We start from the raw sequence: 14,348 nt of genomic DNA, 5'->3' as shown, positions 1-14,348 counted from the left end.
TAAGCGTGACAGCAAAACCAGCACCATGTGTGTGAAGTGCAAGAAATTCATAAGCAGAAAGTACACACTTGCTATGTGCTCATCATGTCAGAAGTAAATTCTTGACTTTTTGAAATGAGTTTACAAATCAGCCAGCTTAGTAAAAGTAAATATTTTCATTATACAGCTACATTTAAGTGTTCAATTGTTTAAAAAAAATTACAAAAATAAAATGTAAAAAAAAATATGTATGTCAGCATACTATTTATTTTCAAATTTTGTCAAAACAAAACAGTTTTAAAAAATGGATAAAAAACATTTTCATAAAATCATATCTTCAGATATATATATTTTGGAATATTTTACAAATGTTGATATTAAAGGTCCCGTTCTTCGCGTGTTTTCGAAGCTTTGATTATGTTTACAGTGTGCTATATAACATGAGTTCATGTTTCGCGTATAAAAAACACAGTATTTTTCACAGAAAATTGACTTATCTGTACAGCGCTGTTTCCTCTGTCCTAAAAACGGCCTGATGATTTCCTTGTTCTATGAAGTCCCTCCTTCAGAAATACGTATTGGGTTCTGATTGGGCCAGCGCTTCCCGTGTTGTGATTGGACAGCAGCTTAGCGCACTTTGCCCGGAAAGGTCCCGCCTCTTACCATAACCGGGAGATGCAAGCGCTGAATGCGCGCTCTTCTCCACGTGGGAGAGCAACAAGACCACGCCCCCTATTTTGCGTGTTCTTGTGGGCGGAGGGTTAGTCAACAAACAGTTCTAGTGACGTCATTACATCCCTGCACTTCCTGCTGTAGTCCAAACCGGCCGTTCGCTGTAGACTTTGAAAGGGAACTTCTGTTAAATAAAATGTCTTGCTTGGCATTGAACTTTGAGCTTTATAATTTTACAGGTATTATTTATGCTCTAACAGCAACACTTCACACTAACTAAAGTTTGAAAGATGGAATCGCGAAGAACGGGACCTTTAAAAGTTTACAGTTTTTACCTAAATCTTTGTGCTTTTTCATAGTGTGATTTTTTTGAGGAATTGTATTGAATCCAATTAGGGTCAATTTGACCCGCTCCATAAAGGGTGTACACAGAAATCGAACAGTGCACAAGGGTTAACTATTTTTTTTACATTTGCACCAAAACTGAAATCTCCATATCTTCATAAACATAGTACATTGTATACAGTGCAAAGCCTTCCTTAATTGATTTGTGCTTTTCATCAAAATAGGGTTGAATAATTACAGAAAGAATTTTCATATTTGGCTTAACAATTTTTTTTTTATTCTATTGCTTATTTCTACCTTATTTAAAACAGAAATATCAGCAGAACTCTAAAGTTAACCAGCTTATGTTTTAGGCTGCTCCCACAGGGCAAACAGCTTGTCTTCACCCTAAATAATTATCAACATAAGCACTGAAATGGTGTTAAACCACCATTAATTAGATTTTACAATGCTCCTCTCAAACCAAGGTTCCACATCATGAACACAGAGAGATTCTCTCAGCGAAAACGCAATCAGTTTTTCCCTTATGTTTACAACTTCTAAAAATCCACCCTTCAGCCAATTGTGTAACGGCTTCCTCTTCAGTACTCAATCATAAACTTGGTAAATACTGAAAGCAACTTGTTGTTTCCACCATGGAGTTGTACAGTTGCAAGCCTTTTCTGCAAGGTCAGACCCACATGTACAGTAGAGTTTCAAAACCACACCTGCACCTTCGCCAATGAAAGCCTCCTAAACTTACCAGCCTGCTTACCGGCAGCCATGCTGACATGGCAAGTTTTCAAATAGTTTGTGAACGTGAATTCATTCATCAAAGTCTGGTAAGGAACAACACTTCAGCTTGCAGCTTCTCACCCAGGAGTTAAATACATTGGGAAACATTGACACAAATCTTGCGCAAAGGTTTGCTGTCTGTTCAAAACAAGGCCTATGGGCGTCGAGGTGGGTTTTACGGTGCCAAACAGAGCCTCAATGACCTGCCACTGCGTCTGTGTTTATGAAGGACATAGCCCGGCTCAGTGGGATGGGATTCAATGTGTGAATTGCTCTCTCTTTCTATCTTCCCCTTCAGGCATTCGGTTGATGTCAGAGGGACAGGGTGTTAGCTAAAGCTCACTTTGCTTGTTGCGGTTTGTGCAGTTTTTGAATTTTCTGTTCATGAAAGAATCCTAAAAAAAGCAGCACAATTTCTTTCAATATTGAAAAGAAATGTTTCTTGAGCCAAAAATCTATTATTTCTGAAGGATCACATGACACTGGAAAAATGATGCTGAAAATTCAGCTTTGCTATCACAGGAATAAATTACATTTGATGAACATGAGGAAACAAAGTGCCTTGCAAAAGTATTCGGCCCCCCTTTGCGACCTTTTGCCACATTTTAGGCTTCAAACATAAAGATATAAAACTGTAATTGTTTGTGAAGAATCAACAACAAGTGGGACACAATCATGAAGTGGAATGAAATTTATTGGATATTTCAAACTTTTTTAACAAATCAAAAACTGAAAAATTGGGCGTGCAAGATTATTCGGCCCCCTTAAGTTAATACTTTGTAGCGCCACCTTTTGCTGCGATTACAGCTGTAAGTCGCTTGGGGTATGTCTCTATCAGTTTTGCACATCAAGAGACTGACAGTTTTCAGTTCTTTCCACAGATTCTCGATTGGATTCAGGTCTGGACTTTGACTTGGCCATTCTAACACCTAGATATGTTTATTTTTGAACCATTCCATTGTAGATTTTGCTTTATGTTTTGGATCATTGTCTTGTTGGAAGACAAATCTCCATCCCATCTCAGGTCTTTTGCAGACTCCATCAGGTTTTCTTCCAGAATGGTCCTGTATTTGGCTCTATCCATCTTCCCATCAATTTTAACCATCTTCCCTGTCCCTGCTGAAGAAAAGCAGGCCCAAACCATGATGCTGCCACCACCATGTTTGAGAGTGGGGATGATGTGTTCAGGGTGATGAGCTGTGTTGCTTTTACGCCAAACATAACGTTTTGCATTGTTGCCAAAAAGTTCGATTTTGGTTTCATCTGACCAGAGCACCTTCTTCCACATGTTTGGTGTTTCTCCCAGGTGGCTTGTGGCAAACTTTAAACTTTTTATGGATATCTTTAAGAAATGGCTTTCTTCTTGTCACTCTTCCATAAAGGCCAGATTTGTGAAGTAAACGACTGATTGTTGTCCTATGGACAGAGTCTCCCACCTCAGCTGTAGATCTCTGCAGTTCATCCAGAGTGATCATGGGCCTCTTGGCGGCATCTCTGATCAATCTTCTGCTTGTATGAGCTGAAAGTTTAGAGGGATGGCCAGCTCTTGGTAGATTTGCAGTGGTCTGATACTCCTTCCATTTCAATATTATCACTTGCACAGTGCTCCTTGGGATGTTTAAAGCTTGGGAAATCTTTTTGTATCCAAATCCGGCTTTAAACTTATCCACAACAGTATCTCGGACCTGCCTGGTGTGTTCCTTGTTCTTCATGATGCTCTCTGCGCTTTAAACAGACCTCTGAGACTATCACAGTGCAGGTGCATTTATACGGAGACTTGATTACACAAAGGTGGATTCTATTTATCATCATTAGTCATTTAGGTCAACATTGGATCATTCAGAGATCATAAAGATTTTTTCGTTTTTGATTTGTTAAAGAAGTTTGAACTATCCAATAAATTTCATTCCACTTCATGATTGTGTCCCACTTGTTGTTGATTCTTCACAAAAAATTACAGTTTCATATCATTATGTTTGAAGCCTGAAATGTGGCAAAAGGTCGCAAAGTTCAAGGGGGCCGAATACTTTCGCAAGGCACTGTAATGGCACTGCTCTCATATGTGTGAAACTCTTAGGAGGCAGGTAAGTAATGACAAACGAATTCCAGGCTTAGAAAAGCGAATGTTTGTTTGCTGATACCAGCCTAACATGAGCCTTTTGTAGCTGCCGATGTCATAATGACATTGGTGAACAAGTGACATTGATGTATGTGTTTGTAAAGTGTGTTTAAGTTAAAAAAGCTTTGTGTCAACAAAGTGACTAACAGCCGAGCTAATACATTTGCAGCAGGCCGACAGGAACACAACATGTTGCGCAGGATTATGGCACTGGCAGTCATCAGACTGCTGCATCACTGTCACAGCTGATTCGACTGCCTTTGCCGGTTCAGAAAGTCGTGACGATGCTGTTTCCTCTTTCCTCTCCAGGATTCAAGTGTCCTGTCTGCTCCAAATCAGTGGCATCCAATGAGATGGAGGTTCACTTCATCATGTGTCTGAGCAAGCCCCGCCTCTCCTACAACGGTAAGACATGCCCTTCTGTTATTCCCGCACATGTTACTGCTCAATACCTGATGTCTGTTCTCAATAACTATCTCCTAAACTACTCTCCTCCTTTTTTGGGGGTGGTTGTATCAGTTTATCTTTTCATTCTCCATTTCATTTTTGTCTGTGATTTCGTTTCGGGGCTGAAAAGAGTCAGTGAACTGTGGATGACCCATTGATCTAGGTCGGTCTCTCTCTCTCTTTCTGTTTTACTGTGGGAAACCAAGGTTACCACTGTATATGACATTTGTCATCCATTTTTCCTCTTTGCTTTTTCTTTTTTCCTCCTTCATCACTCTCATTTTCAGTTTTAAGTAATTTGTAGGCTGTCAAATTACAGTAATGTTATACAGGAATATATATATATATATTCCTCTTTGAATTTTTATTCCAGCCATGTTTGATAGTGCTGCTCATATTATCTTAATTTGCATCACATTTATGTTTTGTAATATGATGGATATCCGAGCAAAACAGAATGTTCAGTGAAATAAATAGGGCAATGATGAGTTTTATTCCCATTGGGTTTTCATTGAATTCTGTCATCAATCATGCAAAAGTTAAATCTTTTTTCCATGATTACATCAGACAAAACTTGTTTCAGAAGCAGAGACATATTTTTAAAGATTATATGAACTTTTTTGTGAATAATGCTCTTTTGATGAATTAATGTGCTCAATTAAACCAGCCATTTTTATTAGGAATGAGGTCAACTTTGATTAGTTTTAGGTTTTGATTAATTAACTTAAAACAAAGTCTATGTAAAAACATGTTTTATTTGATTCATTTTGTTATTTTCATAATAATTTTTCTATATATATATATATATATATATATATATATATATATATATATATATATATATATATATATATATATATATTTACTTTCATTATGTATTTTTTATTTTAATCTGAAGCTATTGTCTTTTTTAATACTTTTGTTATTTTAATCTTTTTTATAATCTAAATTCGTTTTTAAAGAATTCTATCATTTCAAGAAGTGATTATAATGCATTTATATGGAGCTAGAAATATGACAAAATGATCTGAATTTGAATGATATAAATCTGAAAAATCTGAATAAGTGTAATCTAACAAAATTGAATACTATGTTGAATTTTACATAGTTCTGAATTTGAATTTTTAAATGTTGACTATAGAACATTTCACTGTAAAAAAAAAATGATTTAGAAAAAAAGTTACCTGGTTGCCTTAAAATTTTGAGTTCATTGAAATTAAAATTTTGAGTTAATACAATGAACATTTTTTTGAGATTCGACAATCTTTATTAAAATATTGTTAAAAGATTTTGTAAGCATATTGGGTAATTGCGTGTGTTTTATTTCTGATGACGCAGTGAAACAAATAGTGCTATTTTCATGATTTATCAAAATTTTTATGTGGTTCAGATACAATAATATTTTGAGTTTCTATTTATTAAACAAATTTCCTTCATTGTATCAACTCAAATTTTTTAATTTCAATAAACTCAAAATTTTAAGGCAACCAGGTTACTTACTTTTTAAGTTAAACCAACAAAAAACAACTTTTTTTTTATTACAGTGTTGAAATTGAACACGTCTGAAAGGTTTTTATGTCGAAATTCTATAGACATGTATTTTCAAACAGCAGATATTTTGTTCTGAATTGAAAATATTCAGTTTTGGAAAATACAGAGTCAAGATTTCAGATGAAGAAGAAATTCAGAACATCAAATTCAATATTCTAAAATTCAAACCGCAGAAATTCAGATCTAACAGAAAGTAGGTCAGAGGTCATCATCAGCGAAGAGTAAAGGGTGTCAGAAAATTTGAATGTAGCATCATCTGATCATTTCATTTCCTATTTGTAATGGAATAAGAGAACATATCAAACAGCCTGTTTAAACTTTTTTGTTTTGTTTAGATTAATGCACAAAAAAATTAGATTTCAGCAAGATTTCTCATTTTTCGTGCGTTGTTTACACATCGCCGATTAGTGAAGAAAATCTCAGCATTTGACGTACCATACATCCAAAAGCAACACTAGCTCACTAGTGATTCTGGGAGCGTTTGGATCAGTCTGTCAAGTGCAACTTTGCTAGGAAGGTGACACACGACACAGCTGTAGTGACCCAATGACATGCGTAGTCTCTGCTTGTAACAGCTGTGTTGAGTTGGATGGACGTCTGACTGACAGCTACCTGACTGAGGGACAGCTGTCCACCTCATTTTGAGCTAAAGGTGACCAGCAGTGATGCATCTGATTGTTACCGGTGTGACATCATCTTTCTTCACAAAAACATTAGTATGTTTTTAATATATTAATTTATATTAAAGTTCCTTTTGGTTAATCATTTTGCCAATAATTAGGTTTTAAACTTAAATGCTCCTTTAGTACTAAATGAATACCAGTACTACCGGTTCCAGTCAGTATAAAAAAAGCAGGCTACCAATACTATCGAGTACTGGGTATATTCAATACTCTAATAGCGGCTGCTTTCAAATGCTCTCTATCGTGTTTGTTTGAGCATCAAAGGTTTATGTTTACAGCTTGTTTTTACAAGCGTCGAACATTGTAGCCAATCACAATCATACAGTATCTTTTGAGCGCATGAACGCAATGGCCTATCAGAGGTGCTGGTCAGTAAGTTAGTCAGAATCCGCTTGACACCGATAAAAACGCACTAGGTTTTGTTTTGTTTAATGTGAGCTTTCTACTGCATACAAATCCTTTTATTATAACTATGATGTAAATAAGAGATTCTTTGTGAATTAGGACAGCTTTCTTTATTATAATGGGAGCTATAATTCACTGAGCTTGCGGTAAGGATTGACAGCCTTAGTGATTATAAAGGGAGGCTGTTCTCTTGCTTTTTGTTTATTACCCATTCACAATTCGATTAAAAGTTAAGTTTTTTACGCTGTTAAGTGCACTGCAAAGTTTCTGAATTAACAACTGTATTTAAACGCAAACTTTTTTCTTAAAGAACTTAACTCAACAGTTTTTGCTCTTTTACCGAAATCAATAATGCTAAAAGAGAGATGGCAGAGAGAACTGCAAAATGTTACTGGTATTGGTACCGACTACTAAAATATTAGTACCGTGACAGGTTATGTATGTTATTTTAGTATTGATATACTATTATAGTTATGGTAAATAATTTGAGTTAAATAAAATTTTTTTGTCTATTTAGTTTTTGTTATTTTAATACTTCAACATAAATGAAATGAAAATGAGAAATGTTGTTTTGGCAACTAGCTGAAATAAAATAAGTTAACATATTTATATCTTTTTTATTTTCCAATTTATTATGATAAAGGTTTTTATGGCTTTAGTTTTAGTGACCAATAATAACCCTGGTTAATACCATGTGTAAACAGAAAGAACACTTACTATTTAATCCCTCATTTTATAATTTTGCCGCTTACTGACCCCATCAAGTTCAAGTTAGTGACATTACCACACCAGAACACACTGCAGCTAATCGTATTGCCCACAGTGCACTCTGTCCCATTGTCAACTCCAGCCAGTGACAGTCACACGTCAGCAGATCTGCTCACTGTAAAACCCGCTCTCTGTGAATGCAGTATGTAAACTTTGCTCTCCTTTTGACGCTACGGTTTGTGCCCGCCAGCCTTCCATTTCTCTGTGAACTCTAATCCATCCCAGTTTGTATTGATCCAGGCAGGGAAACAACCCTAGACTAATGCTAGATGTAACATTGGACTTTCCCTGAACTAATACATGTTTTACCCATAGATGAGATGGTATTAGAGTTGAGGGTATATTTCCTGTACCAGTAAATGGCAAACTAATGTTGTACTCAGCATGATTTTTTCTGAGCTTGTAGTCACAAATAAGTTCCTACTAATTCTGTTGGCTGATTCACTGTGTGATTTGCTGAATGATTCTTACTGAATAGTTTGTCCATTATGTGGTAATACTTTTTAAAGTTATTTTTAGTATTGAAAGTCAGGAATAATGTGTTTAAAGCAAAACTCAAAGTTTAACATTTCAGTATTTTTTCAATTATATATATTATTTATTTAATTATAATTATGGGATAGATAACAACTGTTAATGTGTTTAAAGTGAACAACTCACTAAACTGCAAGTCATTTTGCAAATCAAATCATTATTGCAAATCAAAAAAAAAAATTTTTTTTTTTAAATGGCATGTTAGGACAGACAGACGATAGACAGATAGACATATGATAGATAGATAGATAGATAGATAGATAGATAGATAGATAGATAGATAGATAGATAGATAGATAGATAGACAGACAGACAGACAGACAGACAGACAGACAGACAGACAGAGAGAGAGAGAGAGAGACAGACAGACAGACAGACAGACAGACAGACAGACAGAGAGAGAGAGAGAGAGACAGACAGACAGACAGACAGACAGACAGACAGACAGAGAGAGAGAGAGAGAGAGAGAGAGAGAGAGAGAGAGAGAGAGAGAGAGAGAGAGACAGACAGAGAGAGACAGACAGACAGACAGACAGACAGACAGACAGAGAGAGAAAGAGAGAGAGAGAGAGAGAGACAGACAGACAGAGAGAGAAAGAGAGAGAGAGAGAGAGAGAGACAAACAGACAGACAGACAGACAGACAGACAGACAGACAGACAGACAGAGAGAGAAAGAGAGAGAGAGAGAGAGAGAGACAAACAGACAGACAGACAGATAGATAGATAGATAGATAGATAGATAGATAGATAGATAGATAGATAGATAGATAGATAGATAGATAGATAGATAGATAGATAGATAGATAGATAGATAGATAGATAGATAGATAGATAGATAGATAGATAGATAGATAGATAAATGAGAGACCATGAAGAAAAAAACGTGCAGCAGAAATGTTATTCTGTCCTCTGACAAACTCTCTCTCATCCCCCTCCCCATCTGAGAGCTAAATTTAACAGCAGGTATTAAAATATCATCATACATAGTCCTGGCTTGGAAAAGACATACTGGTCAGCTCACATAGGCCCTTCAGTGTGTAAAACACACACTCTCACACACAAAACTGCTATCAAAATAATAGCGTTACCATTTCAGGGACCTAACGGAAAAGGCCTAGACACAAATTGACAGCTATCCAGCGGAAAGAATTGGGGAACATGATTACCAACAACTTGAACTAAAAGGCCTAACGACTGATCTCTCTCACACACACCTGTCCATTCCTGTAAACTAGTGCAGCTCCTCTGAGCTGCTGAAGTCATCGGCCCTAAGAGGATGACAAGCTCAAGTGCAGGAGGGTGTGTGTCCTGCTGTCGGCCAGGGATGGGGGGGTGGGGGGAGGCTGGGACCAGCGTCTGGAAAATTGTGCAAGCACTTGAAGATTTTTGGAGGATCTAGAATAGTTGCACTTTTTTAAATTAGATCCTTTATAACTCACAGACTATTACACATCTGCCTGACAAATTTTGATAAAAGAAATATTTAAGAAATCTGCTCATGTATATATTTATATAATTTATATTATGTATAAAAATCAGGATTTTATGTATAAAATATAAAAAATATCTTAAATATAAGAAATGCATGTACACACATGTAAAAAAAATAATAATTGGGATGTGATTAATTGCAAATAATCGATTTGACAGCACTAATATTTATATATTTTTAATAACAGATATTTTACATTGTAATATTTCACAGTAATTTTCACAAAATAACACTATATATACTTACAATTATACTTGATATAAGTTTAATCTCAGCCTAACTTGGAAGAAATGTAGCACGTTACAATTGTCACGGTCTCCTGTTCCCCATCGATTCAGCTAAGCTGCTCTGTATTTTAAGCATATATCTGCCGTCTGTTCTCATTCCTGCCATCATCTCCTGTTTTTCCCAGCTCGCCTCTTCTTGCTTTCCACCCTGTGTTGTTTTCTCACTCTCCATCACATCCTCTCTAAACTGCAATCTATCTTTTGTCCCGTCTGCCTGCTCCCTGCCCACAAAACAATGGATCTCCATCTCTCCTTCTTCATGCTTTTTCAGCAATGCAGGCGAAATGCCATACTAGTTAATTTGTCATTGCAAAGTTTTCATTTATATATATATATATATATATATATATATATATATATATATATATATATAGAGAGAGAGAGAGAGAGAGAGAGAGAGAGAGAGAGAGAGAGAGAGAGAGAGAGAGAGAGAGAGAGAGAGAGAGAGAGAGACTATCCATTACACCATTACACCTAAAAACATAAATACAAAACAAGGCATTCAAGAGGAAACAGCACAAACAAATTTGTGACGCATCTTTCAGGTGGTATTGTACCTCTCCAGTATGAGATTCATCCTAAAGCATTCTGGGAAAGTGGGTTAACCCTCAATCAACCTCCTGCATTCACACAAACTTCATTATCCTGTCATGATTCTCTAACCATATGTTAGTATTTAGCACACACTCAAACACAGGTGTTTCCAGGGGAAGTTGTGCGTGTTACAGGAAAGGAAGTGGCCTGTTTCATTTTCAGGCGCATTTCCTGTGAAGAATACTTTTACTGGAAGCCAAATCAGGCTGAGATACGGTCTATATGTGTGTGTTTGTGTGAGTCAGTGAGGCCGGTATGGGCATGCAAGTTGAAGCGTGTTGGTTGGTGTGCTTAAACTATTTGCAGAAAAAGAGTTCACACCTAATCTTAACCACAAACATACACACAGAAGCATGAGTAACTGTCTTTAACTACTAGTTAAGCTAACTGCCAGCCCGCCGTCATGTACTGTGAGTGATAAAGTAGAGGAACACTGGCAGCTGCATTCCATGCGTCTTTACTCTCCGCTGCCCCCTGCTGGCAAAAAAGACATAGTTTTCATGTTTTCATGAATCTGCAGTGCCAAAACATCCCATTCAGAAAACAGACATAGGTTGTGACATGTTGGTACTACAAATGTCATTTTAAAAACAGGAGTTTTAAAATGGGATCGTAGGGAATTAACGTATATTTGTATCTGCGTATAATATATGTGTATATAATAGTCATATTTTGAATGAAATGCTTGTGTCTGTGTTATAGATGACGTGTTGTCAAGAGACGCAGGTGAATGTGTAATATGTCTCGATGAGCTACAGCAAGGAGACACCATCGCTAGACTGCCGTGCCTCTGTATCTATCACAAAAGGTGAGCAACACAACATTTCCCTGTACTATATACACAGTTATTCTCTTTATCAGTGCACACTGTTTCTGAAACTCTCTGAAACGCCTGCCCTCAAATGTAGTTTTGAGTTTTCTCGTTAACGCTCACATCACAGTTAGGGTTGCCAACCGCTCCGTATAATACGGAATCGTCCCGTATTTAAGGCATCAGTGAAGCCTTCCGTATCAAAGGTTCTCTGTAAATAAAACTTGGACCTCATTATTGAAACCCAAGTCCCAAGCACCAAAAGCAGCTCTCTTAAAATATTCATACATGGTTGCAACAAAATTTAATTAAAACGTTAAAGGGATAGTTCACCCAAAAATAAAAATGTGATGTTTTCTGCTTACCCCCAGCCAAGGCATCTAAGATGTAGGTGTCTTTGTTTCTCCATTAGAACACAAATGAAGATTTTTAACTCCAACTGTTGCTCATATAATGCATGTCAATGGGGTGTATTTCTATGAGAGCCATTATGAGAGTAAAAAACATATAGACATATGAATCCATATTAAACCGTGGCTCGTGGCGACACATTGATGTCTTAAAACACGAAATGATCGGTTTCTGCAAGACACCGAACAGTATTTGTTATTTTTTTACCTCAGCAGACGAATCTCTTCTAATATTCCCAATGACATTACTTTTATTGATGAAGGTCAAAAACCCTGGCGTGATCATAGATATATATTTACATAGATTCCGCACCATCTACACAGGCACTAATGAGTCATCTATATGTATATATAATAATAATAATAATAATAATAATAATTCATTACATTTATATAGCGCTTTACATAGAAGGGGGAATCTCAACCACCGCCAATGTGCAGCATCCAGTTGGATGATGCGACGGCAGCCATATTGCGCCAGAACGTCCATCACACACCAGCATATCAATGATTACGCCAGGTTTTTGACCTTCTTTGACGTAAGTAATGTCGTTGGGAACTTGGGAATGCTAGATGAGATTCATCTGATATGAGGTAAAAAAACAAAAAAAACAAATACTGATCTTTTTCTCGCAGAAACCGATCGTTTCGTGTCTTAAGACATCAATGTGTCGCCACGAGCCACGGTTTAATATGGATTCATATGTCTATGTGTTTTTTACTCTCATAATGGCTCTCATAGAAAAACACCCCATTGACATACATTATACGAGCAACGGAGTTAAAAATCTTCATTTGTGTTCTACTGAAGAAACAAACACACCTACATCTTGGATGCCATGGGGGTAAGCAGATACACATCACATTTTAATTTTTGTGTGAACTATCCCTTTAATTGCCATTGTTTAAAAAAAAAAGATGTTCTGTTATTATGCTTTCAAATTTTATCCATTTAAAGTGTATCGTTTTGTAGCGGTTGATGCTATTTAATATCTGTTGGTGAGTCTAAGGGTATTAAGAAACCTTTGGACTAATTATTTTAGAGTTACAGACATACAGACTTTAGGAAAATACTATTTATGACACTATTTATGATGTTACATTTTGTTCATAGACAAAACCAAGATATATTTTAAGTTTCAACATTATTTGTTTTTCAGAAAATGTGTGACCATTAAAAATGTGTACAATTTATTCATGGAGCCACATTGCGATCCCTATAACTCAGGAAATTAACCATATTGGGTCTTAAAAAAAAGAAGAAGAAAAAAAAGAAAAAAACTCAATGTCAATCTCTGTGTAAAAAATAATTTCAGCCCCTATAATTTGGCTCTGGAGCAAGTGAAAATTGTAATTTTGACCCTCCCTCTAAAAAAATATTAAAGTACTCGGTAAAAATACATCTATCGCATTTAATATTTTGCCTTTCTTCTTCATTTATATTTGTCTATCTTGAGAAAAAAACAAAAAAAATAAAGAATTTGGGCCTGGAAAGTTTCTGAAATTTGGTTTATTTTGCCACAGAATAACCTAAATGTTTTAGGGAACCTTTTATACACATTAACTGCAGCCGACCAATTGGTCCGACCAATTACACATTGGTCCAGCCGACCAATCAGAGCACATCACACTTTTCGAAAGGAGGGGCTTCATAAAGACAGGAAATAAACAGAAGGCTTGTGACTTGACGCAGCGCTGCACAGACTTGAGTGCACTGCATTTGAAATTTTGCCCGACTTGAGACATGTCACTGTGACATATGCTATCAAAGTGCCGCCAGAGTGATTCGAGAGCAGACGGCTGACTGTGCAGCTGTTCCACGATTGGTTGCTTTCACCGCATGACAACAATCATGTGTTTCGTGTTTATTATGACACCTTTAGCTCCACTCATTTCTCCAACAGTAAAAGCTCTTTTCATGTAGTCGCGATTGTTATATTGTAATGTTTATCATAATAAAACTGATTTTAAAAAATCACAGACCCCGCTTTAATGGTTTTTAAATTGTATAGTCTCATATTGAACTTCATTTTTGCACAAACAGACGCTGTACTAAGCGGTACAGGAAGTATTAATGAAAACGTCTGTGTATTTGACAAATATTGCATTTAATTCACTTCATCTGTGATAAAGTAGGCAAACACCACACGAGCGCCACTACAGGAAGCAGAAAGTATCCGACTTCACGTCTCCGTTTTCAGCTCTTCCCTGACTGCAAGCGGCAACTCTCGCCGATCGGTTACATCCGGCCGAAGTCGAACACATCTAGAGTGTTACTGAGAGACTGGGAAGAGAGGCGCTGCAACCATGTAAAATATATGAATTAAAAAAATAACGTTTAAGCATGAAAAGGGCATTGTAAGTCTTCTTTAAACAGGAAATGTTAGCTTTTAGTCAGTCAAATGAATGACAAATTACCTGAGAATTTACAGTCTACTTTATTTTCTTTCTTTTTTTTTTGCTGAACATGAAACAA

The 14,348-nt window shown here is 36.4% G+C and overlaps 1 protein-coding gene across 1 annotated transcript in view; it reads left to right on the top strand.

Moving 5' to 3' along the window:
• The window catches only part of znrf1 (zinc and ring finger 1), a 43,704-nt gene that overhangs the window by 23,297 nt on the left and 6,059 nt on the right, over positions 1-14,348 (top strand). Inside the window, exons 2-3 of the mRNA XM_067437231.1 lie at positions 4,199-4,294; positions 11,354-11,459. Coding sequence (XP_067293332.1) covers positions 4,199-4,294; positions 11,354-11,459 — 202 coding nt within the window. The remainder of the gene's footprint in view (positions 1-4,198; positions 4,295-11,353; positions 11,460-14,348) is intronic.

Source organism: Pseudorasbora parva, chromosome 25 (genome assembly GCF_024679245.1).
Source record: "Pseudorasbora parva isolate DD20220531a chromosome 25, ASM2467924v1, whole genome shotgun sequence".
NCBI classification, from domain to species: domain Eukaryota; kingdom Metazoa; phylum Chordata; class Actinopteri; order Cypriniformes; family Gobionidae; genus Pseudorasbora; species Pseudorasbora parva.
Note: the sequence above shows the minus strand (reverse complement) of the source record. Positions and strands in the feature narration are given on the sequence as shown.